Source organism: Bombus affinis, chromosome 3, assembly GCF_024516045.1.
Source record: "Bombus affinis isolate iyBomAffi1 chromosome 3, iyBomAffi1.2, whole genome shotgun sequence".
In the NCBI taxonomy this organism is placed as follows: domain Eukaryota; kingdom Metazoa; phylum Arthropoda; class Insecta; order Hymenoptera; family Apidae; genus Bombus; species Bombus affinis.
Window position 1 is genome coordinate 4,803,017 of NC_066346.1, and position 26,105 is coordinate 4,829,121.

The 26,105-nt window shown below is 40.9% G+C and overlaps 1 protein-coding gene across 6 annotated transcripts in view; it reads right to left on the minus strand.

Annotated features, from left to right (window-relative positions):
• Nucleotides 1–26,105, minus strand: part of LOC126914004 (sestrin homolog) — a 147,946-nt gene that overhangs the window by 6,802 nt on the left and 115,039 nt on the right. For 5 of the 6 annotated variants that reach the window (XM_050717388.1, XM_050717387.1, XM_050717390.1 and 2 more), the window contains 5 exons: nt 6,369–6,539; nt 2,371–2,553; nt 1,844–2,084; nt 1,207–1,472; nt 237–611 (listed from right to left, as the gene is read on the minus strand). In XM_050717388.1, the coding sequence (XP_050573345.1) occupies nt 237–611; nt 1,207–1,472; nt 1,844–2,084; nt 2,371–2,553; nt 6,369–6,539 (1,236 nt within the window). Of the gene's footprint in view, nt 1–236; nt 612–1,206; nt 1,473–1,843; nt 2,085–2,370; nt 2,554–6,368; nt 6,540–23,275; nt 24,029–26,105 lie in introns of those variants that run through there. The other variant, XM_050717391.1, reaches the window with a different exon arrangement.

A 26,105-nucleotide genomic window follows, 5' to 3' on the forward strand; every position in this document is an offset into this window, starting at 1 on the left:
CGTAACAGAACATGAGACATTAATAAAGCACAAGCACTGTTAAATCCGAACAAATAAATCGACGATCCCTGAGTCATTATGGTGGCACGTGAAATCGAAATGCGTGCGTATGTCACGGAAATCATATGTAAATAAAATTATGCACATATCTTCTTACGTAAACTCGTACCAGCTCAAAATCTACAAACAAACACGAGCAAAACGATAAACAGGTTCGAGGTAAAAAGGCAACCAACCTTCTCGCTGTGCTTGAACTCCCTCATCACGCGATCGTAGTCCCTTTTCGTCACGAGTTCCGGGTAACAAACGGCGTTCTTGATAAACGTCTTCAGACTACGCTCGAGCAGCTGGTTTACTTCGTTGTAATCGTAATCGTCATGCCTGATGCCAAACATACATTGAATATAATTCCAGATCGCTCGTCGAAAACGGGACGTGTCCACACTGCTGTGCGTGCCCATGGTAAAGTAGGTGAGATTATAAGTTGTCTTGAATTTTTCGTCTAGCAGATTACCGACGTCATTGTATAGACGGTTCACCAGCGAGTAACCGTGATCGTCCCAGGAGTAGTCTTGCACGCGAAACGTTGGTCTATCGTTCAGTTGACCACGCTGAAACGAAAAATCGTTTGATTATAGATTACATGTATCTTTAATATATGTATACATACGTGCATAAATACATATTATGCACATATGCATATTACATATAAACGATAAGTTACGCTATAATTTAGTATAGCAGTTTACATAATTACCATGTGATTAGATAGCGGCAAGGAATAACGTTTGTCTTTCCTTTGTTGGTGAATTCGATCGCATCATCGTTGAAGTTAAACTACTCGATTTCGACAAAGCACACGTGTCGTAAATATTCATGATAAAACAGTGGAAACGGTGATTGAATCGACGGAACTTAAATATTCATCGGCGGGCGTTGTGTCGCCTTGAAACGTACTTTCGAATTGGTCCGGCAAATTCATATCCACTACGACGACATATATAACGATATTTTGACCACGATGTTAATTCCGATACTTTATGAAAGTTATATACGAGACTGATTTTAGTCTAGACTTCAACCATGTCCCGTATTTACATAGTTATCCGTTATCGCCCGATCTAAATGACCACGTTATTCCAACCGAATCTGCACATTGATAAATTTCTAACGTGAATTAATTAAAATGAATGAATTAAAATCTACCTTGGCGAAGTCTTGATAAATGAACGTAGGATCTTCGATGAAATGACCGATGTCAGAGTCGAGAACCGAACTACTCCTCTGAGGCGCTGCAGCCAATTCGGCAGACTGCGTTTCTACAGTCTCGAATCTTTTGGACAGCTCCTCTTGCGTGATCTGGTAGGATTTGGATTTCTCAGAAAGACGTTTCATACGTTCCATCAGTGCTTCGACGCCGACTTCCTGTTCACCCACTATGCTCGGCGAGGATGGCGGCGACGGCATGTTCTCTGTGCAGATTCGAACGATATCTTGTTATCACAAGCACTTGTTGGTCATTAGCAATGATAATCTTGCGCGATCTAGCGGTTGAAGGGCGCGGTTGAAAGACCGTTAAATGTCGTTGAACTTGGAGAACGGAACTACGTGTTTTTATAAGCACAAAGAGAAAACAAAAAAATAAAATAAAAATCTGTGATTTATAGCATAAGTTGATATTATAAATACTACTTTAGCAATTCATATCTATAATGAAACGATAATGGTATGCGGTAGAATGTAGTTAATGATATTCAGCGTTCGTGAGAGAATGAATTATATGTTGTTTGGGTTTTACGGGATTAGGAACAGGATTTTAAACCTGGATTGGTGACCGACTTACCAGTCTTGCCATCGCCATTCGGAATCTTCTTCGGACTACTGGAAAGCTTATCTTTGGCAGTTGGTACATTATTGCTATTATCCTGGACATTCTCTTTGTAATGGTGACCGGCTACGTTGTCCAGCTCTTCGTTAATCCCGCAGGAAAATACGAAAGACGAAAGGGAGTGAAAGTGGGCCAGAAGAACTATCGCGTGAACCACCTCGGCCAGGGACCAACTGTCCGCACCTTTGGTCAGTTTCTGTAAATAAAAGACCATCAATTATTCTCAACTCTTTTTTCTTTTTTTTTTTTCTTTTTTTTTTATTTATTTTACGCAATTTTACCAACGACTGTATTTAACATCAGAACAGTGAATTACGTCGTACATGAATGATTACAATTAAGCAGAAAATATAAAATGATATTTCAATTTGAACGATGGCGAGGATTAATTATGTAAAAGCGTTTGAGTATTTGAACGCGATTGTAAAAGCAAATATATATTTAGTAGTTCTAACGTTAAGACTAATCTTGTTCGAACCAACCTCTATGTGCGTTTTGTTCAACAACCACGGCCTATGAGCTAAAATCTTGTTAATCTCATAGAGATCTTGTAATTTTCCTGGGATTGACTTCAGACCTCGCAGCCACGATGGGTCACCGCCTTGAAGGATGAATTCTCCTTTCTGCAGATTTATGAGATAGCTGCACTGATGCCTTCCAGCAGCCTAAAAATGGAAAGGAAACCAACAATTTTATTTGCCATCCTATCAAAAATAATTAATTTCAGAATAACATCGTTCCAACAGCAACCAGCTGTGATTTTTAAATTTTGTTTTTCGAATAAAATTAAGCATTCTCCAAAGAGAAGACTTTCTATTTTTTTTTTTTTCTTTTTTTAGAACTGAAAGGAAGTCTACGAGGGACCATAGAGTAGAAGTTTCATCCGCGTGAGGCGGCCAAGTTCCAAAGAAATCCCTAAAAAAAGAAGTCCTCGGGCGTGGAGAAAGAAGGTAAAGGGATCAACGAAAAAAATATGGTCGAGGGATGCTGGAGAAGAGACAAATTGCCGACGACGCGGCGTATCGAGGCGCGAAATTGAGCAAGAGCACGTCCATCGTATACATTGCGTTCCCTGGAACGTTCTTTGACACGATATAAAACATAAGGCCACAATGAACGAAGGAAGAAAGAATGTTCAACCCTCGAGTGACTGTTCATCGCCAACTTCGTCGCCAATTTAACATAATGAATTCAACGTAGATTCGATACGTTTAAAAATAATAATTGCGTTTATCACCTTGACATTCTTCAACACACGTTGCGTGATACTTTATTTATTAGGAGAAGATCTCCATCTTCCCGCGCATCTCAGTATATAAATAACATTTTTTATCTGTAAATTCAATATCGAAAGTTCGAAAAATAACCGCTCGATTCGAACAAGTCGTAGAAATAGATGAGGCAATCTTTGCAATAATTTAATCGCCATGGTGACCTCGCTTCTCGTACTATTGATGAGAAACATTATAGCGAAAAGGGAGGAGGCGACTTCGAGGGAACGCGACACAATCGGGGTCTTCTTATTGGTTTGTTTTGATCGCGCTGGAATTACATCAGAAATTCAAATGACCGGTCGTAGAACGAGTATCGGGAACGCGGAGACGTCGACAAAGAAGAATAGGTAGGTGGACGAACGTCGAGGAAAGGGGTAGAGGAAGCAGGATGATGAAGCGCGTAAACAAAACACGTGTTTACCATGCGGGGCCGCGGATCGATCGATTCAAGAGCAACGATAAGCGATAAGAGAAGTCTGCAAACACCATGATGACTCTGAAATTTTGCGCGTCGACCCCCTGCAGACCTTGGGAAAACATTGTCCATCGAACGAGACAATCAAAGAGAACGAGTTGAAGTGAGAAGTGAAAAAGCAATTTTCCCTGAATTCATTTTATGGCAGCGGGACGCTGTTAAAGAAATGAAACCCGATGCTTTCTGCTTTCTACGAAGTTACAAATGTTTTTTTTTTTTTTTACTGTTTTTATAAGCAAAGCTTTTACGAAATGTTTCGAAGAGCTTTTTTCTTTTAGCTCTCGAATGATAAATTTTGTACAGAAATGGTACAACAATCTCGGGGACGGATGATAAAGTCGACGAAATGCGCGAGATAATTTCGAATTCCAGTGTAACAGAAGACGACGATACCAGCCACGTGTATCCTCGTTAAAAATTGATACAGAGTCAGGCAGGCGAGATATCCGTTTATTTTCCTTCGTATGGCATTGTTCTCTCTAAAACTTGGTTTATATACCGACGAACATGGAGCATATTTTGATTATACGTCCCTCCATAAATTATTCCCTGACAAATTTCTACAAAATTTACAATCTCTGTTATACTCATGTGCGTACGTATTTGTTTTCTTTTTTTTTTTACTTCTATTTCGAAATAATTCGATCGAACAAAAATACTTTATGTCGCGAAACATCCCTCCAGATAATCCCAAGGTTCTGGATGGTTCTTCAAACGACCTTGAACGCTGCCAAATTGCGCGAATTACGCGAATCTCGGCGCGAGAGCGTCACGTGATAGAATGTTTACCGGTAGAAAAGCTGTTTTTCAGATATCTTATCGTTTTATCGTTCTCCTCTGTGTAGCGACTACAATCGCTACTCCCCTCTTACCCTGCTACTTTCAAGAATCTCTGCCTCCCTTCAGCCCGTGTCAAGGAACGTCGACGTTTTATCGCGCGATAAAGCGTTTTCGGTTGATCGTTTAAAGTTTAAAGAAACGATATTTCGTCTACGACTACGTACTGGCATGTTGCGAGCCGCTAGTTATCGCGTTATCACGTATGCTGTGACATTCAACCGCTCAGACAGATTGGATCGCATGTCACGAAACGAGCAAGCTGCGACCATCTACGAGTTAGATTAGGAATTGGAAAGTTGAGATGATAAACGGGGTAAGTGACAAAAAGAACTTCTAACTGTATTCCGCGCGGAATTTACAACTTTTCCTACTAAAAGATATCGTTTCTTAAGCTTCAAAGAAGGTAATAAGTCGTAGAGCTATCGGAAAACATAGCTACGATCGTGAGTGACAATTAGGCCATTGCTGAATCAGTGAATGAACAACTGTCGTTTCGTGAATCGATTGTTTAATTCTATAGCGACGAACGACGAGCACCAGATATGACACTAACATTCTCTCAAGGAGTACAATTCTTTACAGTTCGAATAACACGATCGAATAACAACGATTTAGATAGTATACCTTAGAACGTAATAAACGTAGAACGAGTTGAAAATGACAGACTGTTCCGTACAAGGATTAACGTGCAATGTTATTCTTCGTTGAAAGAAAAATTAAGAAATATAATTACGGAACGTAAGTAACGTAATTACGACTAGTTCGAGCGGCGAAGAATACATAACGTTACGAAACCCGTTGCACTTGCTCGGTTTCTTGATAATCTTTGGCCCAAAGCACGACCCGTTGGGCGAGGGACGACCGTGGAATAGCTCGGAAAACGGGCACACGGTGACGCTTGAAGAGAAGGCAGCGTCGCGGCGCCGACCCGTTCCACGACAATCATATTACCGGCTTTGTTTGTCGCGCATAAAAATAACGCGCAAAAATAATCGCCAACACGTGAACAAACGCGCCTCTGTTGATCTAACTGACAATGTATTTAAATTTCTTCACGCGACTATCGTAATCGATAATAATAGGATGAAAGAGCATTCTTTAACAACTGATTAACGCTAATAATTATACGCACGCAGTAACTGCTCGCTCTAAGAAATATTTAACCTCCTCATCTTATTTCATCTTAAACGACTTTCCTTTATCCATTCAAGTAAAAGAGAATCCCTGGTGAGATACGAACGTGAAAAATAAACGAGCAGAATAACAGGATGAAATAAATATACGATAAGTCCGAGGAATGAAAAAAAATATTTTTCTCAGACTTTCGTCAACAAATTCGGCCCTACAGCGGTTGAAATTTATGGACCACGGAGCATATCCCAGCATATTTCTAAAAAAATCTTATCGTGAACTCAGGTACTTCGTAACGAGGCTATAGACCGGATTTCACAACGTAAACTATTATATCATGCGTGTCTCTAGTGTCTGATTAAAATTCAACATTGGAAACTGATCTTCTCAACGTTGACCCCGTTAATATTGCCGTTCGTGTATACAATAACGAGCTCTTTCTGGCCAATTTTACGTAATCCGTTTGAACGGTCTTCCAGCGTTCAAAACACTTCCCCGCTGCGTATAATTGCACCGTTAATGTCACCTCCCAAGGCGACGTCTTTATGTTAATAAGCATCGCGGCCATTCTTGCTCCTCCAAGCAGTCGACGTTCTCTCGATTTTACGAGCAAACGAAATAAAAATCTAGCGTTCGTGAAAAGAATTTTCCCGTCTTCCGCCCGCACTGCGTTCGCCAGATGGCGTGTTATCGCCGCGTGGAAAAAAGTTGCCGCCATTACGATGAATTAGATAAAGAGAAAAACCAGTAGTGCACTTACCATAATGGCGATGAGATGCCTGTAGTCGTAAGGAAGCGGTCCGTCACCCCTTAAAATGAAATGTTGAGTACGTAGGAAATGTTCCAAGTACGAAGGATGCGAGGCCATCACCCTGGAGACATGATCCAGCCTGTTGTTCTGGAGGAATGCATCCATCAACAGAATATGAGTCTGTAACCAAAGGAATGAAAAAAAACGGTTAGTCGGTTGCGCGATAAAAAAAAAAGAAAGAAAGAAATAAAAAGGAAAACGAGAAATCGCCGGACAAAATTATTGGACAATTAAGAGACACGTATGGATTAACATATTTCGTTTCTATGGATTAGAAAGTTTGTATTTACGATCAAACATGGCCAATTATCATTAACTCAGATAAGCCTGAACTTTTTGCCAAGCTTTTTAAATAATGTTATCTTCTTCTTATTTAGCAAAGCACAACAGTGTGGCAAAAGTGAAATAAGATTAGATCGCAATAATTTTAATTCGTTTGGGAAAACAGAACAAACGTCGGATATATTTATCAAACGATAACTGAAATTCTTTTGATCACGTTCTGCTTCTGTATATTTCGCTTGACCTAATGATACACTATATCGTGGAAATCGACGTAACGTACATAAACGGTGCTCGCATAGTCGCATTAATGACATAATCGTGTTTGTCTCGAAGCCCGGAACAAGAAAACCGGGTTACTCGGAAGCAAACCTCGAAATCGAGCTTGCATCATCAACGACGTGGCATGCTCGTCTTTGTACCTGATATCACCTGTATAACCATTGCACTTTGCACACGCGTAAGCTTGCAACGTGCACTCGTATTAACACGATACTACACAGTGAAAAGTCATGAAACTAATAGGTGTAGCAGTGTTGACTACTGGCTTCTCGACACGCAGATGCAACCTCTAAACTTAGATCTTACGCATCGAGTCGTTTGGAACATCCTTTTACTCCCCGGCAAGGGGAAACTTAATTTTCCTACGGCTCTATGCAAGTGTGCTTTTCTCCTTTTTTTTCTTTTTATTTTTCTTTTTAGTCGAAGGTTAGAGTCCTTTAATAATTGGTAATTCGTATGGGCAAGTTAACACGAAAGACATAACGATGACTTCTTCGACGTCCAACTAGCGCTACGTGGGTAGATTTATCGACTCTCATAATGGGGAGAAAGTGCTGGAGTTACAGACTTAGTTGAAATTTAGAACACGCAGGTTTTAACATTCTGCTTGTAAAAATATATCATTATAGAGTGAGATATTTAAATTACCCACTTCAGTTGAACTCAGTCACATTAACCGACTATGTGTTGAATAAGCACCATACTTTCAACGATAATCTAGAAGAATACTAAACTACTTTATCCTATAATTTTTGAAAATAGAACAACGGAATCTACCAGTACCGAAAACCTAAAGTAACAAATCTAAAACATCCTGCATTTTATATTACATATCTTATAACATACTCGAGAATAGAGATACGAGAGACCTCATCGTGGCTGTATCTCAAGTTCTATTGACCAGGCCGATATCGAAATCCTCTGTCGATTGTTTTCCACCGCGAGGTGACCAAAGGCAAAAACAGTGGACATTCAGACACGATCGGTGATCGTACGAGCGCGATATATTAATGCGAACGGTTACTACCGTCCTTGCAGAGGGTCAATGACCCGCTTGAACAAATTAAACGGGAAAGGCATTTCACTGGGGATACGCGGACTTTCGTCACGCGAGGAATATCAATTTCGACGTGTGTCGTTGATCGGTCACAGAGGATCGAGGGAGGATCGCTATGTGGGTGTGCTGGAACGTTAGAAGACTACTTACCAACGAGCTTCTTTCGCATGATCAAAAATATCAAAGGGACGATGCGACGAAACCTTATAACAGTCTACGAGCGTTAATCTTGTCAGCAAAGAAGTTTCACGACACGCGCTAATGCTTCAACGTTTAAGACAGGTTTAACGTTTCAAAATAAAACGAAGGTAACGTGCTAACGCGTTGATTCGTGAGATCGTAACTTACACGCGTGATGTCGTTAAATTTGGATTATTATCGATAATTATTATCAGAGATCTAGATTCAAATGGAAACAACAAAGCTATTTGTCTAGTGGCGTGTTACGAAATAGCGAAGAAGTTTTGTTTAAACTACAGGATTAATATCGATCATTAAACGATAACGATCTTGAGAAGTTGTTGGATTACGAAATATGTATGTGTGTACATACGTAAGTACAAATGGTGCTATCAATAGATTTACGATTCATGTGAATGGTATCACAGGACGAGCTAAGACGAGCTATATTGAAACATGAACTCTACCATTTATAATAATTTGCAAGGTGAAAGACAAGGCTACGAATGTAGCCATTAAGTGGTGGTGAGCATCGCATCAATCCACGTTAATGTACCTGTTTTAATTTTGTTTCCTCACTGCCACACAAAGCCCACTAACGATGCTTATTATATTATACTGCGGTTCTTGCTGCATTTATGGGAAATATACAGATATTTTGCATCGCGTGTTTCCGTATTACGCATTTTGTCTTATGTAACACGTTTTTACTTCTGTAATGCCGTGCTATAAATCAGTAGACCATAAAATCTAACAATTTGCAACATAGTTGTTATTCTTTGACGGCGATAACAAATTAATACAATATCTCGAGCCGGTCTGATAAAAAAAAGACTGTCGCATTTACGACAATTAAAAATGCGAGTCTCGATAGTCGAAGTCGTCGAGTGTTTACCGTTTGCGATGAAAATAACAGAAAAGAGGCACGATAAGAGGAAGGCGTACTTACACCTGATGACCTTACAATTAGTCATCGAAATTAGTTGACTTATTTTCGCGATTTTCAACCGAGTTACGAGCAGCAATGTTCGACAAAATATTGATAACGCGACAAAACGTGGCACCTTCGCGACACCTCAACTTCGACAAACTGTTTTGATATCGAACTCGAGGTAAATAACATCGACTCGTGAAAATATCAAAAAAGATAGACGATAACACGGAACAGATAAATAAATTTCAACATGGTACCAACGATACCAATAATTCCGCGAAACAAGAAAATTACTACAGAAGAAAATTAATATAATATTTCGAAGAGAACTTCCGAAACACCGGTGTTTATTTGAATCGGAAAACTTTGTGGTGGTGAAACGACGAAAAGTAACGAGCAACCTCGTTGTCAATGAGTTTAATCAACGATGAAAAAGTACGTTGCTTATAAGACGAGGAGGAATCGAAGGTAATCAGCTGCTGGCCAATTAAAAATAGTCGCCTGCGTCATCAACGGCAAAAGTATTACTCAATTAACCCGTACGCGAGATTTGGCAAGATCCCGTGGCGGATTGTCCCCAGCGAAGCCCTCGAAAGCTGCAACCAGCTCACACACGCGAGCGAGAGGAGAACCTGCTGCTCTCTTCCGAGAACTCTTTTTCTTTTGGCAAGAAGCCTCTGGCATCGAGCCCACGCACAGTTCCCTGAGACTTGGTGGCGAGCCTCTTCGACCGTGTGTGTCTCGATTCTCCCGTATTTCTACAGTATTCTGCTCTATTCTTTCTTCCTCTTCCTCTTCCTCTTCCTCTTCTTCAAGCCACAGGCTTCAAATCATATGGAATTTTCCTTCCGCTGCGCAGCAATCTCCCCAGGGCTCGTTTTCAAATCTTGATTCCCAAACAAACTATCACTTCCCTTTCGCAGATATTTTTGGCACTGCTTTTTCGCGAGAACGTGGTGCGTCCTGCTCGTGTAGCCGATTTCGCGTTCAATGATTTTTCAATGAATCTTTGCAATATTTTTAATAGTTTCTTAATTGGAACATCCAAGGAAAAATAGTGCGAATGCATCGTTGTCTAAGAGTTGTATTTATCACTGTGTCACTCAAGCGATATTTCTCTTCGTAGAGACGTGGCCTTAAATTTCGAAGATCTCATCCTATGAGATGTTCTTCTGGATGCTTAACCCTAATTATAGGTTAGAATGCTGTTCCGGAGGAAAGAACAAAGCACAATGAATTTTTAAATACTTTAAGGACCCATTAACCCTCTATCACATCCAACTCGTATCTGAAAACTTTCTAAAATTCTGATATAATCCGGCCACCGTGCCCGTTTTAAACGTCTAGCCAGACTCAAGCGGTTTCCGGCCACTTTTCTCGAGATACCATAATTCGGAGGTTTTTAACTAATGACGCTCTGAGACCTTATCTGAAACCTAAATGTAGCTCGGCTCGAGTGGCTTACCTTAACGACCGCTGACACACATTTCTTCTTTGTGATACATTTACGATGACGTGAATGTTTCAATGTTTCTGTTTAACAAAATACTAGGTTCTTCGGGAGTAGATTATAAAGAAGACGTTGCCTCGTGTTGACAATCGGAACGAAAGCTGATTAGGTGCGCCACGTAAATAGTCAGGCTCGTAAATATCGCATAAATAGCGATGCAGCGATCGTGGATATGCCGTGAGCTTCTAATTATAATCGCGGGACCGGTCTTGCTCCCGCGGCACGTGTCTTCGAAGTAAACGAAGAGAAAAAACTGCGATGACCTTGATAGACGACTTATATGGAGCAAAAGAAATTGTAGAATGGAATAAATATAAAATAAATGAAATTAAACAGGAAAGAATAGTACAATGATCGGCTCCGTGGGGAGGAGCGCGAAGATTTACAAGTATTTACATGATAATCTTTCGCTACGTTGTTATGGCTGGTTAATCTGTGAAACGAAGTTTCCCAATGGCTATCAACGAAATTTTCTCCGTATAAGAATTTCTACAGTTGGCGCACAGCATTTAAACAAGTGTAGGAAACTTGTGCAACGGTGATAAATCACGTGATGTAGCAACTCGAGGGGGGATTAGCAAAATGACGGCGAGATTATGCGCGAATCTCGACGTTCCCACGGGCACGCATAATGGGATGATTCGCGACGAGAACGATAAAATTAACGCCAAGTTACGAAATGTCGAGCATCGAACTGGCCGACATTATCTGTCGGTGACGTTGCTTGAAAAACGAGGGAATTAAAGCGGGCTTACTATCTGGGCACTACTGAATCGACTGGTGAATGGAGTTCGCGATTCGCTTCACACCAGTTGCTGTTATTTTGTATTAAGTTCGTTTTAATCTGCGTTTCTTAGAATCAATGATGTTTTCGAGCGAATTTTTCCAAAAATTATAACAACGTTGACGCGTCTAACGGGAAATCTAAACGCGTAAAGACGTATGTAGGCTATACTTCTGTATCTTTGAAAGCATGAATTTGCGTAAACATCGTAAAGATTAATTTTTTATTGATATATAGAATCGACGATAATCAAACGGGGAAGAAGAGAAATGGAAAAGTGGAACGATACATTTTAAGAAACAACAATATTCACAAATCAAACCAAACATAACTGAAGGGAAATAATTGTTTCATCGAGCGTCGATTTCGGCCGATTAAACCAACATCTCGCCCTAAATTCATGGCGAACATAAATAGGCGAAACTTATGGACATCACGTACACGATCAAGCTGAATAGATTAATCTCGATTGAGGCTGAGTTTAGACTAGTCGGACAAATGTTTACCGTGTGCTATACATTCAAGGCGAATAACGTTGCAGACACGGCAGAACTGTAATTAGAAAAAGCTCTGTAATTCCCTCTTGTATTTATGCACAGATCCGAAAACGAGCTACTTAATAACTCAACGTCACGTTTATCGACGATTCAGTTTCTTCCTTTCCACGTAATAATTTCAAAAGCGTGCACGATTGAAGATTATGCGTAACTCGTGCGGTATCGTCCAATTTATCTTTCAATACACGCGCGTTTTCGCAATTGAACGAACGAAGAGAGATGAAATATGTTATTCCAATATTTTTCTGCTGGTTTCTCATCGACGAGATAAAAATTACCAAGATAATGCTATTTCTCTTTCGCTCTTTGTTTCGCGAACTTTTTAATCCTTCGGTAATTCCGCACACCGGACCACTGTTCGAATATTAAATTACGATTAGAGTATCGCGGTTCACTGATCCGTGAAGTTATTAAGTGCGCTAAAACCGCGTGGGAGAGAGAAACTTGTTGTGTCGGTTGTTCAGTTTATTAGCGATTCGCGCTCGCGATGCTCCAGCTAACACAAAGAAACAAAGGGGCCATTAGCTCGGGCACACGTCGTTTTGTACAGGCTGTACAGCCCGTCGCTGCTTTGTGTGAGCGCCCGGTAATTGATTTTGTTCCGAATACTGTCAGGATTCCGTTAGAGGAAATACCACGTGCCGGGGAATGGATATTGTTTTACGCTTGCATTATTCATCCCCGTTTCCATCGAGGTAACGAACAGTCGTTCCCAAAACGGCCGCTGTGTACTCATGGAAAAACAGCCGAGGACTTTTTAAAACGGTCCAGTTTAGATCTGGTGCAGGTGTGACTTCGATGCAATTTTGTAGCTATGATGCTGCAGATGCCATTCATTGTTCAATATATATATAACCATCCACATGTTATTTAGCAAATAAGTTGGTCTGTGTTGGACATTGCATCACTGAGAACGTAAACATGTTCACTAGCTGTCCGCCAAATTTGATTCAGGATACAGTAACTTATTGTTAGATAATGTCAAAGTAAATTATTCGGGGTAGGCCAAAACATATCTGTCAGTCATCGGTGAGTCTGATATCTGAATAATCGAGTTGTTCGTAATGGCAAAGGCACAATTCTGCTCTATGTATTAGTGGTATTTTCTAAAGTTTCAATGGCGAAATTACGACTGCTACAGAGACGCAAGAACGTCGCATCTTTTGTTTACATCGCGCTCTACTAATATTACATTGAACGCGTACATCATCACGAATATATCTTTGATAATTTCCTGCAGTCATCCCATTAATTTTATCGAATATTATTTGGCAAAAAATCGCATGCAATAAATTTTAACGACGAGTGATACAGCGTCGCTGCGATTTTGTAGCGATGACGCTACACGACTTATCAACTTTATCCCGCTAATAGTGGAATCGCACTTACTGCGCATTGCATCATTAGAAACATAAATCTGCCAAATGGTGGAGCGTCACCGTCGCCAAATAACCGCGTTGCGTGTTGCGTGTACAACATGCTTTAAAACGTCGAAAAATGGTCGAAACGGGCGTTTCCGGTATGCCGCATCAAAGACAGATTCGAAGAGAATTGCGTCATTAGAAACAGATGTGGAACAGAAAACAGTTCGGAAGGGGGCTGCGAAGAAGCTCGTAAAATTGCTACGGTGCGGACAGAAATGGAATTTAAGTTCTCTCCGAGTGACGATGACTGGGAAGATCAAAAAAATTCGACCTAATTTTATGCTTGTGACGACTGCTTCAATTTCGACACTGACAATATGAGTCAGCGACACCGTTTGATGTCAGATGTTCGCTGCACGTATGAGTCGTGTTGGATAAATCAGCAGCGATATTCTTGCGGACTAGTGGGAAGCTGATAAACAGTTTCAATGTTCTCTATCTGGTGGTATTCTCACCAGAAACAATATATGAATTGAGAGTTGGAGGACCGAAGGTGATACCATACCGAAGAATGTGTAAACACGCCGATATCAATTAATGATATTGTTTGCTATTAATGACTGTTTCTCCTTTCTTCGTATTTTTCGCTACGAAACTATCATGGAACTTGGAATCTCATCGATACTATACGAAGTAAGCTTCAAAATGCAGAGAATTCTGTCAGTAAGAACTTGAGAATGTATTTGTTATTTTTGCAAGTCAATCAGTATTGTTATGCTTGAAGGAATCGAGCGATCGAACCACTGTTACCGTGTTCAGCGAATAAACTCGAACACGTGCGGAAAGGAATTCAAAACAGGGTCACGATAGAATAATAGGAAAAATGAAGAAGCCGAGGCGACTCGGTCGTCGTTATGGTTGTCTCTCCGCGTTGGTAAAAGCGAATGCAGCAGAAATAAGAGACGCGAATAAAATAAAGAAAACCGATCGAGTGACAAACAACGCTCGACCAGAGACCGGAGTGCCGGGGTAATACACTCGGAGGCGTTGATTATAAGAAACCTTGTACCATATTATTCCGTGTATATCACTCCCACGCGCGAGCGGCATGGTCGCAAGCCACGCCATTCCTCCAGTTGAATCTTAACAGCGACCATGCATCTTTGAAAGATACCCAATAAAACTGGCAACGAGCGCCCCTCGGTGTCTTCTGTCAATAAACGAACAAAGATACTGCTTTTTCGTCAGGGCTACGAGATACAACATGTGCAAGGAAGAAGAAAAGAAAATAGAATTTGTACGGTGAAGATGTTTATCGAAGATGTAAGTGTTTGAGAATTACTTCAATCTGATGTCGGTAGGATAAAAAAAGCCTATAAATATTGAGAATATGAAAAGTGAATTGCTGAAAGTTATTAATTATTATTATCAATTATCATATGATCGAATCAGTCAGAAACAGAACTAATTAGCACCATTTTACGATACGTGATCAATATTTCATTTCTCAGAAAGCGTACGATTAATTATCATTTTTAGCGAATAAAAGTTTCGTCAAGTCGTAACGATTATAAATGTGTATTCGAAAATTAACGTCAGCAAAGTTGATCGATGTGACGCGACTAAGATTTACCTTTGAACGCAAATGAAAAAACGTTGGTCACGTTTCGTAGTCTTTCATTGGTGGATTTAGGCAAACGTTGACCCGTAAAAACAGCCGGGAGAGGAAGAGCGAGAGAAATAACTTTATCGCAGGAGTGAGTTAATACGTCAATTATCAAGGCGACACATAAACGAAGAATTAGGGTAGAGCGTTAAAAGAGGTTGTACGTTTTACGATCTGTACGTGACTAAATGGACGCGAAACGGACCCGGCCTGAAGGAACGGAAGGGGACGATAGAATAATATCGTTGACGCGCCACCCACGGCCAACGTTAATCGCAATCGTTTACAGAGATACGGCTTAATTAACATCGGCGATTAACGCTGCACCGTGGCCATTCCGTATGCGACAACAATTGCACGCTGCTTGTTTTCGCATTTCTCACGATCCTCTTTACTCCATTGCTGTTGTTTGCTGTTCTACGAGCGGATGTATATTAAATGAAACAAGGCAACCGAGCCGTCTATCCGAGTCGTTTTATTAACGGCTTTCCAGATGAATTTTTTTAATATTCTTAACACCCTACGCGCTTGGAATTCTGAACAACGTAAAACTTGTACGCTCAATTACCTTAACGCAGCAACGGTCGAATAAATAAATGAATAAGTAACTACGTATTTAAAAGGACCTTTCAGCACCGGTAGGAGGATATCTTGAAAAAGAAGTTTGGCATTCAAAAGGCATGCTAGATTTCGTAATCTTTTAAACCGTTTATCATTACAAGAGCGGAGTACAAAGCGTGGTCTGTCGGTCCAGGGCATTTGTTTGCTTGGCCTAAAACAACATCACCCAGCATACGCCACGGAATGTCACTGGCCGTATCGCGCGTGTGAAGCGACGAGAATTCGCGAACACATAAAACAAACCCGGTTATTCCGTATCTAAAAAACCGGCAAAACAGTCGGTCGTTTCCCTTTCAAAACCTTTGAAGACAGGTTCTCGCTTCCGATACTCCGAGACCCGATGACGCAACCTGTTAGCGATACACCAAGCTCCGATCGAAGGAATTTAAACGACGTTTTTGTTGTTCAACTTTTCTCCACGCGGTGAATAAAATATTTTTAATTGAATGAAAGAAAGCAAAGAGACTTCGAACAAAACGGAATACAAAACCGTGATTAAAATCGAGCACGCCGCTTATAGGTAGGATTTGGAGGACACGAGATCTCGAGATTTAGCTTCTTGTGCTCGAGAGAAAAATAGAGACCCTAATGGCCGACTTAAAAATGATTACACTCTTTAAATGACCATTTATTTCCCACTCTATTATTCGACGCTCTTGAGGGAATATCACGCTTAAAGAATATATCAAAGTGAACGTTCACCCATGATGACATAAATGAAATTTCCCTTGATAATTGCTTTCAAGGATTAAAAATTAGTTTCACGACGAAATCGCAAAAAGTAGAATTTATAGATAAACCTACAAAGTTCTGAGTAGTGTAAGAAAAAGGATGCTGGAAGTAAATAAATTAGATTCGACTTACCGCGAATTTCGAGTCACGCGAGCACACGGGTTCGCTTAGCTGACGTATCGATACCGTATCGCTGTATCGTATCGAGACGAAACGTGTAGCCAAGGTCGCGCCTTGTAAAATCCGATAATACCTTTCAGACGATCGTCTACGACCTTCTAACCTCTCATTTGCAAAACAACACGTTGTAAAATGAGAAGGAAATAGGTAGAAAGGAAAAAATAACAAAAAGACACGAGGCTTTGCGGAGGAAAAACAAACTCGGCTGGAAAATATGGAAACGCGAATGGGACGAGGCCGAGAAAAACGGGGGAACGTAGTCTGGGAAACAAAGGAGCTTTTGCGAGTTCGATGCTCCTTTCTTATCAGCGGATGAGACTGTTGCAGCTAAGCTAGACCGTGGTTTGATTGGTCTGCTCGGCTTCGACGTCATCGTATCGATTGTGAATACGACACGTGATAGCAAATGTGTCTCCGCCTCTATCGTTTGCTCTTCGCGTCTTTTTTCAACGTGCCTCGCCGTGTCTGTCTCAATAGCTGGCTCGACGACGCCGGTGACAAAGACCGAGTACCAGGAAATGTGAAACAACAACGCAAAACTTTCGATTTTTAATTAACACAATGTGAAGGACATTCGATAAAAAATTAGTTGACGATGAAAGAGAATCACAAATAAATTTCAAGATGATCGGAAGGTTTGTAAATATCGAGCACGAGATTGATAAAAATTCAGGGCAAGATCGAAAGAAACGTTTCCCCGTAAGAAATATTTGATAGAACTGAAATTAATAAAATATCACGGGAGAATAGCGGAGAAGGGAAAGAAGAGGAAGGACGGTCATAAGAAAGGGCCACAAAATAAAAGAGGAACCCCTTGGAGAGCAATTACACCGATCGAGGACAAGCTTATGGGCGCCACTGCAGGGACTCCCTTGGTAGAAAAACCGGTCAGCGAGTGGAACCATAAACAATGACTTTCTAACCAGGATGGACGGCCGCACAGAACCAGAAAACATCGCGAGAATTATATACGTTGACTGGCTGATAGATTCCAGACGCCGTTGGATGCTGGTGTAACGGGTCCATGAAATATGGATCAGATCAAGAGAATAAAGATGTCGCTTACCATCATAGTGGGAACCGGGGACACGAGTGCATTGTGAAATTACCAGCAACTGAACTGTCTTTTCTTCCGTGTCGTCCTTCATTGCTTTCGCAGATATATCTCTGTCCCTAACGGATAGCACTTGAACTCTGAGTATATATCGGTGTATTCGTTCATTGTTTTGCCATGAAATTAACCGAAGACGTTAACCAACGACTGATAACAGTACGTTCATTTGCTTTTCCTTAATTAGCGCTAATAGTTGGTTACGAAACTATGACAAAGACAAATATTTTTCAAGCGATTTATTGGAAAGTCGTGGAGTATCGAGTAATCGATTAAACAGAGTAACAAAGTCAGATTAGTGGAACACGTGATGTTAATCCCATGGATCAGGGAAAACAATCGTTTAAGACTATGTAAAAGGAACAACCAGATTATTTTGCCCATTAACGAATCGATACAGATAGTTATCTACACTAGCAAGTATAATTATCAGCAACTTTTTAGTTTCTAAAACAAGATAAAAGGCTTTCTGTGTTTTCTATGAAAATAATAATGGAGCGTTCTTTGACAACTATTTCTTTTTTCTCGATATAAAGGTATATTTAGTTTAGGTATACCTATTTCTAAATAATTCTATTTCTGGCTGCACTAATTATATTACTTTCTATTTCTGGCTGCATTGTTAAATAATTTATATCAGGAAATATCATTTGGAGAAACATACAAAAATTAACGTATCCAAGTTAATTGAGAAATACGAGGAAAAGGAAACTCGGATATCCCTATTATTAAATTTTTTGGTAGAGAATATTAACCAGATACGATGTTTCTATCCAATTTCACCAATTCTAGATACGATATCTTCGCTTCGGTAGAGTTAAGAAACCCAAAAACGTAAAATCGAGGAAGATAAACGCTGATCAGGGCACTAGAGTCCATCTTTATCCGCAAACATTACCGGCAAACATGTTTATCAATGGCGTATTACGTTAAAATTTTAACATTTACATAAGAGCTGGCGCGACGATAAACGAAAACAACCCACCCTGTGCGTAAACACCTCTTCGTTACCTGGCTGAACATGTACATTAGATCGGTTAATTATCGTTCGTATCTTTTACAGTTGGTTCTATTCAAGAATTGTAGAATTTCGTTCAAACCTTAAGGTAAACAACTTCCATTCGAAATACGAGGCGTTTGAGTTGAATTTTTAAAAAAGCGGTGCGTTACGTCAGCGGCAAGCACTTTATATGTAAATAGAGGACGAGTTGATTCGTTTCTGCCGGGATGATCCATCCGGATCATAATAGATTCGTAATTGTAGACGAGATTTATACTGAATGGAATAACAATAGGACCATTTCAAATCCATTTGCTTGGCTATAGATCTACCGAAGGACGTAACTAAAGTGTAAATTACATGTCGTGTCCTGAATTACTCCTGCCTCGTTAATTATGTAACGACAATGCTTGAAACTTGGAAATAACGGGACAAAAATTTGTAAAAGGTGCATCACGTAGATTTTCCTTTAACGAAGCCATTGTTTTCCTTTCTTATTTGAAAAACATCGTACTTGAACTGTGATCGCTGTATCTAATATTCCTATTTTACGTTGAAGTGGCAATTTTCTAAAAATTCCGCACATTATTCAGGAAAAAGATGCATAAGCTTGTCCAGTCCAATAAACGGTGAATTATTCTTCGACGTGTTATAAGAGTGTTTCATAATGTTTCCACTACCAAGGGGATTGAACGCCATTAGCTTCTAAAACGACGGCGAAAAACGCAACATCGAATTCAGAGGATTTCATGGGACGAGAGAAAAAGAAGGAGGTAGCAAAATGCTGGTTCATTGAGCGATGGTTATGGTGCGGCTGTCGATGACACGAGAAAAGAAAAAGCAAGAAAACCTGTTGGCCCGAACGGGCCCGGACCCGTTCTCCGAGGTCTTCGAGAAGCGAAGGCGGCCTATGACCGCGCTCAACAACATTGAAAACCAGAGCCCAGATCTCTAGAACCGGTTTACACTTGGAAAACAATTTTACGATCTCGGGGGAGCTCGACGAGAAGGAAAGAACATATGTATATCTATATGGGGAAAGGGAAGAGAACAAGAGTAGAGAAAAGAAAAAATGGAGAAATTCGATGAGAGCCTGTCTCAACGGGCCACCATGCCCAGATGGAACGTGCACGCTCGTCACGCTTTACAAAGGAAGAAAAAGAGGGTGAAACAAAAAAAACGAGAGAAGTAAAAAAGAAAAGGAGAAAAACGAAAGGAGGGAAGTAAAGAGGAGTCGTAGGGTAAAAATAATCGTTTAAAACCAGGGTAGTCTTCAAAGCTACGCACCCCATCTCTCTCTCTCTCTCTCTCTCTCTCCCTCTCTCTCACTCTGTTAATTCCACGGCCAATTTGCAGTATACTTCAAAGAGGGTCGTGAGGAACGTTCGTACAGTTTCCCGACACGATTGCATAACACGACTCCGGCGCAGAGGAAAACATTAGAAATGCAAAACTGCGCTCGGACTCGACGGAACTTGTCTCGTAACGAACTCGCTCCAGGCGAACGGTTCAACCTTCTATTATTCCTGTGCCGATCTCGTGTCACAGTGTCCATATGAAATTGAAATACGGACGTCTTTTCAGAGAGGCTATCGAGGATTTATATAAATCAAGAGGTAGAGGGCAATACACGAAACGTGTTTGACCAGCTACACACGTTTATGAATGAAGCTATGACAAATAAATATGGATGAAATTATGGCAAAATGCGGAAATTTACATGTAAATGACGCGCCTGGCGGACTGACCAACCTGACCAACTAAAATCTTTATTGATCTTTATCGACTTAGCCGCAAACCGTCCCTAACTTCTTTCTTTTTCTAATACCTGCTCCGCCTTTTCTCTACTTTCCAAAGTTGACTACTTTAAGTAATTTACTTTAATTACTTAGCACAAAGGTAAAATTTATAACCTGTTAGAGCCTCGTCATTTAAAATATTATATTTCTATTTACGATATACGGCAGTGTACTGGGATCTATGTGTGGATATAAATTGGATACAAGTGGGCTCGAAGCCATTCAAACGGTTTCGCAAGAAAAATGCTCCCAGAGGAAAAGCAGGAAACGCCAAACATGGCGTTACGTTCGAAAAAAAACTCCTTAGAAGCTGACTACTGAATAGTTTCTCTTTCTCCCGTAGATCGCTCAAAATGATTAGAGCAGCCTTATTTAGATTGTTCGAGCTGATTAGAGGAAGGACCGTTCAAACGGGTTAGCGATTATTTCCGAAGCTACCCGTGTTACACTGGCTAAACGTCGAGCAAACATCGATGATTTTTTCCCTCTCGTTCGACCCGTTTCTGTCGAGGGGCAAAACCCTCTAATTATTCGAAATGCTACACGCGTTCGGGTGATCAACTCGAACAAAGCGTCGTTCAATTATCGTCCGTTGACGACAGTGAAGGAATTCCATAGGTAAACGTTCGATACGTGATAACAAGACAAACACGTACAACTCACAAGTCGAATTTATTTCAAAGCGAACTTTGATATTCATAAACGCGTTTGTACAATATATGAAAGTCACGTTGACCATATGTGAAAAAATATACAATGTCTGACAGAAATAATTAACGATAGGGTGGCCTTTGTTGCCATATTCATTAGATAACTCGCACGTTGCACGAAAATACCGACTCTTTTGCTGAGGTAACAATGATAAAACAACGATAAATTTCTATGACGAAGATCGAAATGCGTCAATGAAACGATCAATATGAAGAACGAAAAATAACAACGTGGCTCTGCTTGAATGACGAACCTATTAACACCCGATGTGGCTAAACAGGTTGGAAAATGAAGGTTTCCGGTAAAATTAATGTATTCAACGAGTGTTAATATCGAACGTAATGTATTATAAGAGGAAGAAAAACAAAAGTTTGGGAATTTAGGGAAGTGTGATAAAAAATGACGAAACGTGACGAGGAAGGTGACGATATAAATAGTAGAAATTACTGCAAGTGCCTTGGTATTTATTAATGGACGAGCTATCGACAGGAAAACTTTTACAAAGGTACAGAAAACAATAATCGATTTCGAAATGCTCACGTCATTGGCTTGCAATGTTAAAAAGGTATGAAATTTATGAGTGGGAAGTGAATGGTTACTGTGAAATCAACAAACTGACATCCACAGTAGCTGAACAAAGCTAGGTCGATTTTGGGTGAACGCTCAGGATGATGAAACGCGTCAACAAAATTGGCAAAGTGACACAGGGCCGTGGAAAAGCAAGGGAGGGATAAATGTCTGACGCAAGAACAGAGACCGCTGCGAGTCATCCGTGAGCCAGGTTCACCTGCTATCTCCCAATGAAGGAAGTGGTAAATACTGTAAAGAGAATATCTCGTCGCATTATGAAATTATGTTCGAGATTTCTGACCTGTCCACGAGAATAAATCGAAGAATCTACCAAGATTGTCATGTATCGATAGGGATTAGGTCAATATCGAATTCTGGAGAATGCAATATCGAAAGTCTGAATTTAAAAGAGAATTTTCGAAATTTACAAAATCTAAAAATAAAAATGTTCAAAGCTTAAATCTACAGAAACTTGAAAGTTACGACCGGTCCGGCGATTGGCGAAAATTCGATCGACCTCCTCCGACTAGAGATACGACCAGCACGAGAAAAAGGTAATGTTTCATGGATCTTCTTTTATAGAAGCGTTATTTCCAGACAATCAACCCTTTATTCGTTATCGAACGAGCGTAACGCATACGAACAAATCCGCGTAAAAAAATGAGCTGGAGTCCGATCCTCACGCGCGATATATCGGTCTCACGCCACAAGACCGACAACAGCTTCTCTTCGAACGAGCTACGATTTAACGAGCCATACACGCGAATTGTGAATCAAATGGTTACGCTTTTCTCTAAATAGAATCAATTACCCGGTCTTCTCTATGTTATCGAATCGAATATATCTGGAGAATTCTCTATTTTTCGTCAATTTAAAGATACGCGATTCGATCTATTCGAGTATGGATGACGAAAAAAAAATGCATGCTTTCAACGATCGAAGAGATCGACCGAGGCATCGTATATACAAATATAGCGATTCAAATACGATAATACGAAGCTAAATATTAAAAATGAGCACATGACAGCTTACATTATAAATAATAATTGAACATGTTTCAAAATTCGGAATTAATTCGAGGGAACGCGTACGGAATATCAATTCGACGGTATTGCAAGAAATATCGCCTTTCAACCCTTTCGACCGACCATCTTTTTTCCCTTACTTCGTATTACACTTTGTCTTTACTCGATGAATCGTAAGGTCTCGGTGACTTTCCGAATGCGCCGGCCGCATGCGTGAGCGAATAGAAAAATACACGTATATGATGAATGCCGGTACACGCAGATACGTCTATATAGGCTGTAATTACGAAAAACACGAAGAAGCCCGAAAAGCCGGTCGATCCTCCCCCTCGCTGTTACCAAGCGAAAAAGAAAAATAAGAAAAAGCCGGTAGGCAGCGACAGGCGCATTCGTCTCGAAAGGGGGCGACCAGGGGGTCGGCTTCCTGGGCCGGGATTTAAAATTGAAAGAAATCAAAGAGAAAAATGAAAAAAAATTTGTAAAAAACTCACGTCATTTCCAATCTGACCCATGCTGGCGGCACCACCACAATTCGCGATCGTATCCGCCTTGGGGTAAGACTCGGTCACGTTAGCCACAGGAATTTTGGACGATTTTAATAAATACACTATATATATGTATATATATTATACGTATGAAAGAGATATTACACGAAAGACTTCGGCAGACGTATATAATAACGTAAAAACGTACGCGTATATGTTGTACGTAATAAAAAAAGGAGAAGGTCTCTCTTCAGTCCCTTGACGATCTAAAGCTCTTTTGGTAAAAAAAAATGACGGGTATACGTATATACGTGACGTCGCGAAATTTAAAAGAATCGTTTTCACCGGTAAGTCTTAACGGTAGGTTTTCCTTTGGGATAGAACGTCCGTGAGTTATCACACGCGAGGAACACCGGCGAGAAATTACCAATCATAATAAATATCACAGAAATATTGCTCGTACCCTGGCGTTGGGTATTATGTATGCGACAGGCTCTATTCGATCTTCTCGTACGACTGCACAATTTTTTATAAAAGTACGATCGAACGGTAAAAAAGCAGTAAATGTAATAGAAAAAAGAAGAAGGTAGAAAAGACTACGATCGTTCACAACACCGACACATAATTAGGAAGAGCACAAGAATCAGGTTACACTGGACATTACGTGCTGGGGCTTTGCTACGGTGAACGATGTATACGGAAAGAGAGCCGGTTGCTAACTGACGATAACTGATGCTTCGATAGTCGAGCTAAGCTACGAGCTGCGATCATCTGGTCGAGGTGGCGTGGTGGGGAATGAACAGCTGGTGGGGAGACTTGCCGGTTCCCCGGTCCTGCCATTGGTCGACAGTGCCGTAGCAACAGCGCGCACCATGCCAGGGTCGTTAAAGCGAAATTCTGATAAAGCGCATAAAAAGACGAGGGTTTTGCTTTCAGATAATTCGTGATTCATTGCAACGTTTCGTGAATATCTAACTTGGTTATGCGTTCGGTTAAAGTCAACGGGCAACAGGGGAGAGGGGACCATTGGTGGGGACGTTAGTGTAGGTAGCTATAGATACGGGGCTGGTGCACGCAGGCAGCCGGCTTGATCAGCTGATGCCTTAGCAACAGGAGTACGAACTGTGCTAAAAATATCGATCCCATCTGATTATCGGTACGATGTAAGTTGTAATGTGTTATGCGGTCCACTGGTAAAAGTGTAAAAGTAAACGAAGAACACCGGCCCGTTTCGTACTTCCCTTGACTTCTCAGCTTAAAACGTCGGGAGAAAGTCAAAATCATGGGTTTGAGACGAGTGTTGCTGCATACGAGCACGAAAGTAGCAGAATCTACACCGGTTGCTGTCCGATTTGTATATCTCTACTCTAAATACACTTTCATTGTCGTTACCTGGTAGTTTGTCACCGTTCTCGCGAAACGACAACCGGTAATCTCCCCTTGCATAACTGAAAAGTATATAATCCTCGAGAAGGTGGAACGTTCGCTGTTTATCAGTGTTAATGAAGAGGCTCTTTCTCAGTGAAGAGGCTACGTTATCGCGTTGGGTGTATGTACATACGAGGACGCTATGATTCGCGAATATTCCTCGTAACTGTTCGGATCAATGAAACTATCCGGTCTCTTTGTATTCAGGGAAGAGAAGATGAAGAACCTTTCAGGGCCTTTAAGGTCCCTTTGTCTTCCAAGGACAACGTGAAATAAAGACTCGGCCGGAAAGGAAGAAGGGCTCTTTCCCCTTTTCATTTCCACAAAATACCTACGACCCTTTGTCGCGAGTACGAAACGTCATGATGGCACCGCATCACGGAATTCTTCATGCGAACGAACCCACAAAAATCCCTCGTACCGAGTCGCGTGGCCTAACTAGACGTCTCCTCATCGTAAGAATAGAAGCACCGTGTCAGCAGCCGCGACGTCTAGTACAATGACGCTGATTGCGTCTAGTCACTCGGCTTTTCGATGACGATCGATGATGACGAACCATTAATCGAACTGCGTTTGAAACTGTTCCAGAGCGAGGAACGATGCCGTTCTCGGTTTTCGAAACCGAGAAGAACGTACCAGCATCACGGTCGCGTTAACGCAAGGCTAATGAAACCTCTGGAGGGAAATTCGCTCGGGAAATGTATTACAATTCTTTCATTGTTCCAATAAATACCCTATGGATGTTAAAATTTCCTTTTAAATTGTAAAGTATTCACGAAAGAAAAGAAAAGCTCGCTTAGAGGCAAGTTCCGAGAAAAGGCCGGTTTAAAAGGCCGGAGCAGCTTGCTTCCGGAAACAGCTGCAGAACCTCACTTCTACGCGTTCGGTGTAAAATATAATAAATCCTAATGTAGAATATAGAGGGAAGGGAAGGTCTTTTAAAGCGCAATCGAGGTTTCGAGATGTTCTCGGTCAATCGGTTTCCAGGAAGGCCGACGATCTTTCAGCTCGAGCCATACCGTTGCAATGAGAGACACCAAAGTTTCTACATACATATTATGTATTTCGTATTCCCGGGAGCGGGCATTTGGGCGAGGTTAGTATTGGAAGCGCGAAGAGGTCAACGTTCGGGAAAGCGCCTCTCGTTACGGCACTGCCATACGATATTATAGGCCCCGTCGCTCGGAAATCCCCTTCTCCCAATCCACCATCGTCCCGTACACTCCTACTTCGCTCTCTGTCCTTCTTTCACCACCAACTCCTACTATCTCTTTTCCTCGATGCCCGTTTTCCTCTCCTTTTCCTTCTTCCTCGTATATGTATAGCTTCTATATCTTTTTCTGTCTCTTTTTATTCTCCTCCCCCACCATGGCATGCACTCTTTCGCCGTGTCTCTTTCTCGCGTCTT